Below are 6,614 nucleotides of genomic sequence, written 5' to 3'. Positions count from 1 at the left end.
TAACCTCTCCAAAGTCTTCCTAACCCCACCAAACCCGAAAAATCACCTTAAACCCTAGTGTGCCCTTTCGAACCCAAGTATTGATGGCACTTTGGGATGGTCAAAAGTAATTATGCCTAACCATAATTTAGCCAAAATTTGACCAATTAACCACCTTGCCCTCCAATTGAGCCTCACCTCACATGGTTATGATACCACACCATGTGGTGGACACAAAAGTTATCCTCAACATGTTGAGCATGGTTGAGGATAACTTTTGGGACACTTTTCTCCTATTCTCCATGAAAGAAAATCTTGTTGGTCGCTTTCTACGCATAATGAGGATAACTTTCTTCTGCATTGCAACACTAAAGAATATCTTGTTGATCGCCTGGTATGTTGGATGGGGACAACTTTCCTCAGCGTTGTAACACAAAATAGGTTCCCGTTGATCACTTAATATGCAGGTCGGGATGACTTTTTTTTTCATAGGAAATCACAAATCACTTGCTGGGTAGGGATGGAGACTTCATTTCCATCCTCTTCTCCTTTGATTATTTATTGGCTTAAAAATCACTAATATTTATGACTAAAAATTAATGAAACTCATAAAATAGTAATTAAAAAAGAACGTGAAATTTACTTTAATTCTCTTATCGTTCCTACTAATTTTTGGTGTTCGGAATTCAGCTTTATTGTCTTCCACATTCCTCGTTCCAAATTCATTAAAAAAAAAAAGAAACCACAATCAATTGAAAAAAAATCACATTGGGGAGAGCAAACATGATTACCTGAATTATAAGCAATTTAATGGATTTTATATATGCAAACATTTCAAATTCCCATAAAAAGTTCAAATTACTATTAAGGGGTGGAATTTGATCAGACTTGTATACATAAATTATTTAGAAACTTTTAATATTCCCATGGTTATGATTTAATCTATACATAAATTCCTATATTAACGTGGTCAAAATTATTTTCAAATTACTTTGAACGGATTCAAACTCTCAACCTAACCCAAGTAGAAGCCAAGATGCCAACAATACTGCAATGCTTTTAAGATATAAATTATTCATATAAAAATGAAAAACTTGTAATAAAATTTTATAAACACACACACATACACAATCACAAAATTTTGAGGTTATAGGATTTTGATATTTTCGAGCGACGAAGCTAATATCACAAGAAATGGGGGGCAATTTATACGTGATCAACAAATTTCTAACATTTGACATGAATCTTAAAGTATGTACGGATCTCGATAAAATTTTTTTAGTAAGAAATATTTAAACTTTGATAAAAGATCATAGGAAAGTCCGATTTTAACAAACGTACAATCAAACTCATCGACTCAACATGGCGAACTCAATGATCTCAAAGTTGGTTCAATCTGAGTCCCGATCAAGAAACTCCAATACTTTTAGAAGTTTACTGGAGGTGCATATTTGGAATGTCAAACATATGTCGAATCTGAAGAGTATATTAGAGTCGAGCGTCTTGATAAGACAAATTCAACGAGTCCCAAATTGTTCAATTCCGACATTAGTAAGGGATCAAATGTCCATCAAATGCTATATGATCAAAGAAAGCTCACATAATCTTTTGATCAAAGTGATTCATATTATTATATTAATTATATCCGTAACTATAAATAGAGTCTTACCACTCTCTTGAAATGGAAATAAAAAGCTTGAAGTATGAAGAAATGCTTTAAGCTTTGAGAATGAGATGAAGTCCAACACTACTCCGATCACTGCCGACCACCATCAATTACAACTTATCGGCTCTCGCCGAACCTCATCGGTCGCCTCAACTTCTTTGCGGCGAGACCGTTCACGTATTGGCGTTGTAATTCAAAAAACCTTATAATCCTTTTCGAGCTATATGTAATTATGAAGTTATAATTGATTTTTAGGACAAGATAGTTTTATCCTTTTTTAGGTTTTTCATATAAAATCTTTTAGTATTTCTACAAGTATGTTTTATTCATGGAGGTGTGTGTTGAATCCTTTAGCAAGAGGCATCAAGTAAATTTTATTGTTAGTAATTCGGATCTTAAAAACATCTTTACCTGAATATGTAAATTTTTTGATTATTTCCGAACAAAAACAGAGAAAACTCATGAAATAGATAGTTCATATTTACAAACAATAACTATTTCAAAATCTAATAAACAAGTCCCGCATTCACCAACAGCTGCTTAGTATCAACAACCTCTAAACAGTTCCAGTTCCTTCAAAACCGAAACAGATATCACGAAAACTCAAAAAACAGATTTAGTAAAACCAAAGATGTCCAAAAATATTTACAAACAAAAAAAAGAATCATTTCATTTCCGACAAAGAAGCCCGACAATCCCCAACAGCCGAGCAGCTTCAGCAACGCTTAAACTGAGGACGACGCCCAACCAGAAGGACTTTCAAAACCGAAAGCGGCGCTCTTAGACCGGCCTCAGCCGGCGCCACTGCCGATCTGCAGAGCGGACAACAGAACCGGCCAAGATTCAGCCACCGGTCCATACAATCAACGTGAAAAGCATGGCAACAGTTCCCAAGCTCCCGAACGTGATCCTCCGCCTCTATGTACCGAAGGCAAATAACACATTCCTCCTTCGCCTCATTTGTGCAAAATTTTCCTTTTTTCTGGATGAATCTCTGGAACTCCATAACCGGCAGCTTGCACTTGAGAGACTCGGCAATGGAAGTGGATGTTGGCACGGGGATGCCGACGGAGGAGAATAAGACATCCTCATTCTCCCATGGGGTCGCCTCTGGATCGAAGTTTGGGTTGAGTCCGATCCGATGGAGGAGGAAGAAAAAGCTGTATTGGAGAAGGTCGAGGAGGTAGAGGAAGGTGATGACTGCTTTGGGGATCATTGTAACAGGAAGAGAATAAAATTTTGTCTGGCTATTATCGACTTTGAAATCTTAAATAAGAGTAGCGGTGGCTTCGCGTTACATAAGATAATACTTTTGGATGATGAGATGTTGTCACCTGTCTCTGATTGATTAAAAAAGTAATTTTTTGGTTTACGTGTTCGATACAGTTGTCGAGAATGTAAGCGGCTTAAGAAGAGAGGGACATCTGGCGCAGGGCCGCAGGGTTTCATGGGTCATTGGAAGTTGACGTACCTTAAAATATGAGCCTACGTTCTTTCTTAGCTCTTAGTGAAGGTTTGATATATGAAAAATAGGACTTTTTTTTATTCAAATCAAGGGATTGAGGAGGGTTCTAAGCTATAGAATCTTAATTTTGTAAAGCTATGCGCGGGACAAATCTCATATTCGTGGTAAACTTCTATTGTCCAGTCACAAGTTCTAGGAGCTCAGAGGTGCAATTGATTTTATCTCACTCTTGAAAGTTTTTATTTTCTTTTCAAGTTTTGTTGAGTGGAAGATATTGAAATGATTTTGATGAGAGGGCCCTTATCTAACAATGAAAAATCATTCAAATTAAAAAGTAGAATCATAATTTTAAGATAGTCAAAATAAGTTCTTATTTTGGTGAATTTTCCTAATCTCTCTTTGTATTATTGGTCTTAAAATAGATTTTTGAGACAGGTTTATATATATATTTACATACATGACACTATGGCCCTTTAAATAAATGCATGAAAATGTGAATTTCAAATTTTAACTTAGTAGTTGTGTTATTTTTTATGTGACATTAAATGTTGAGGTGCTATGTGTGAAATATGAAAGCTTAGGTGTTCTTATGTAAATACATAAGAATGGCATACCATGTTTGTAAATACCCCTTTTAAAGGGAAATTTAGGTACGTAGCACACAATCCTTAACTATTTATTTAAATCTCTCACACAAATTTTCATATTTAAATACATGATCAAATGGTGATGAAAACCTATGCATGAAAATGCATATTTCAATTTCAAAGAAGTTAAAATTATTATTTTTTATGTTATATTAAAGTTTTGAATGCCATTTGTTCTTATAAAAAAACATAAAAATTGTTTGGTATGTAGGTAAATGCCTCATTCTAAAAGGCAATTCAAATATATTGCACACAATTCTTATTTATTTATGTATCCCACATAAACTTTAATATTTACATTCATGGGACTTTGGTGCTTTAAAACTATGCATGAAAATATGTATTTTACAATTAAAAAGTGGTAATAGTGTTATTTTTGATGTGATATTAAAGTGTTGAGTGCTATGTGTGTAAATATGAAAATTTATGTTTCAGATATGTAAATACAAAAGAATTATATGTTCTTTATGTAAATGCCCGTTTTAGAGGGAAATTTACATATCAAACACACAATTCATCTGTATTTAAGTATCTAATACTAAAGCTTTCATATTTACATACATGACACCTTTGTTCTTAAAACCTTCGCATAAGAAGTGGTAACAGGACTATTTTGCATGCGATAATAAATTTTTGAGTGTTGTGTGTAAGCATGAGTTTTGGTTTGAGATGTAAGAGTACATAAGAATTGTTTGCTATCCAAGCAAACGTCCCAATTTTAAATTAGTTTTATATTTATACTACTCAATTCCTTATTAGCAAATGTGCAATGACATATATGAAAAAAAAGAAATGAAGTTAGATTTGTAAATATATAACTTTTAGCGGTATGTTTTACAAATATGCAATAATATATATGCAAATTGTATTGTATGTATGGAAGTCACTTATTTGCTATCAGGTTCACATATTTAAATTTCTCCATTTGAGATGGTTTATTTCCATTCTAGCCAATTCATTTCAACTCGACCCAAACACAGATTGATTGTGATTATTGAATTATATATATATACAATAGTTTTTTTACCATTTAACCCATTTTTTCTCATGTACAATAGTATATATAATGTATGAATATTTTCACTATAAGGTAATGTATGGACAATAGACTATATCCTGGTAGAAAATGAATCATAAGTAGTTCTTCAATGATGTTGAGTCTTTCATTCAAGCAATGTCTCAGCTTTTGACATACTTATCTGAGGGTAAGTTTTTGTTTTCTCACTCTACAAGCATACCCGTACCTAGGTCAGCATATTTGTGCCTAGAACATGAATGATCGTGCCAAGGTTGGTGTACCTACACCAAGGGTAGGCACTCTTGCGCCTCTCTAGTGCCAATGACTAGCGTGTCTCTACTGGACATGAGCACATGTGCACTCTATTAATATAAATCAATTTTTTTGGAATGCTTTCGTGCCTATTTCTACCCCTTAATTGTTTGCATGAGGAGAAGGACTATGGGACATGGTGGTGGCTGCTTCTCTCTAAGTTTTATTAGAGTTCTATCAACTCTAGAGTTTTTTTTTTCTAATGGTTTTCCTTAAGTAACATTTTTAGGGGAATTTCTTATGAATTTGGAGAGATGATGGGAGAGATTTAGTTCATTTTTATGATAAAGATATGTGGAAGCATGTATTAAAGGGAGATGATAACTTTATATTGCAATGAATAATTGACTCAAATCTGACTTTACTGTATTTTTTTGCATTATTTCCTTTATATGTCCAATATAATAATTTTTTGTGCATTTTTTCTCATGTACAATACAATTAGAAGAATTTTTGTTGAACTTCTAAGAGTCTAAATTAGAAAATATTTTTCCCCTTTTTTATAGTTTATTTTTCTTATTTTTAATTTTACAAAATAGTTTAAATAAATAAAATTAAATAAAATGTTCCAATACTTATAAATGGAAACTCCTCAAGAAAATCACTGTAAATGTCTTAGAGAGTATGTCAACCCTCAATTGTAGAAAATTTACATGACTCTTATTTAGCCTGAATCACTCATGATCTAAGACATTTAACTATCACATTAAAGAATGAGTATGTTAATGCAAAATAGACTAGTAGAATAGATATATTGTCTTTAGGAAATGTAACCTAAATAAGAGACAACAATTTTCCTAGGAAACAATGCATGGTTATGTTACCTTAACTATAATATGGTTTTAGCTCTTCTTATGACCTAGACAAATTCTAATGAGGATATGTCGATGGCTGTCAATGATAACATGGGTTTCATATGAAAACATTGATAAACCATTATAGCACTATCACAAGAGTATAAGCTTTGTACACTTAAAGAACTTCAAAAAACCTAGCATATTTTTTTCTTGCATTAGGTTTTTAAAACTTTCATATTTGCAAACTGCACCTTCAAACTAAACTTAGCGGTTTAGCAAATTAGAACTTCACCTGTTAGAAATATTTTGATAACTTTCCTCATGAGATTGATATGTGGACTCATTATCTATATACTACTTGATTGATATGTATATTTGTGAGAATGACTGTCTTAACACACAAAAAATTCATGCATCAAGTTTTCTACGCCTTTGCCAAAAAGAGAGGTCAAAATTTTCTGAAATTAGAAGAATTTAAGTTGAACTTCTAAGAGTCTAAATTAGAAAATATTTTTCCCATTTTTTATAGTTTATTTTTCTTATTTTTAATTTTACAAAATAGTTTAAATAAATAAAATCAAATAAAATGTTCCAATACTTATAAATGGAAACTCCTCAAGAAAACCACTGTAAATGTCTTAGAGAGTATGTCAACCCTCATTTGTAGAAAATTTACATGACTCTTATTTAGCCTACTATAAAAGGCCCTACATTTGAAAATAAAAAAGAT

The 6,614-nt window shown here is 32.5% G+C and overlaps 1 protein-coding gene across 1 annotated transcript; it reads right to left on the bottom strand.

Annotated features, from left to right (window-relative positions):
• Window positions 1-2,081: 2,081 nt before the first annotated feature.
• Window positions 2,082-2,901, bottom strand: LOC110035880 (E3 ubiquitin-protein ligase ATL4-like). The gene has a single exon (XM_020740193.1). The coding sequence runs from the start codon at window positions 2,859-2,861 to the stop codon at window positions 2,361-2,363; it is 501 nt and encodes a 166-aa protein (XP_020595852.1). The 5' UTR covers window positions 2,862-2,901; the 3' UTR covers window positions 2,082-2,360.
• Between the last annotated feature and the right edge of the window lie 3,713 nt (window positions 2,902-6,614).

Source organism: Phalaenopsis equestris, unplaced genomic scaffold, assembly GCF_001263595.1.
Source record: "Phalaenopsis equestris unplaced genomic scaffold, ASM126359v1 Scaffold200497, whole genome shotgun sequence".
Lineage (NCBI taxonomy): Eukaryota > Viridiplantae > Streptophyta > Magnoliopsida > Asparagales > Orchidaceae > Phalaenopsis > Phalaenopsis equestris.
This window is presented reverse-complemented; position numbering and strand designations above follow the sequence as displayed.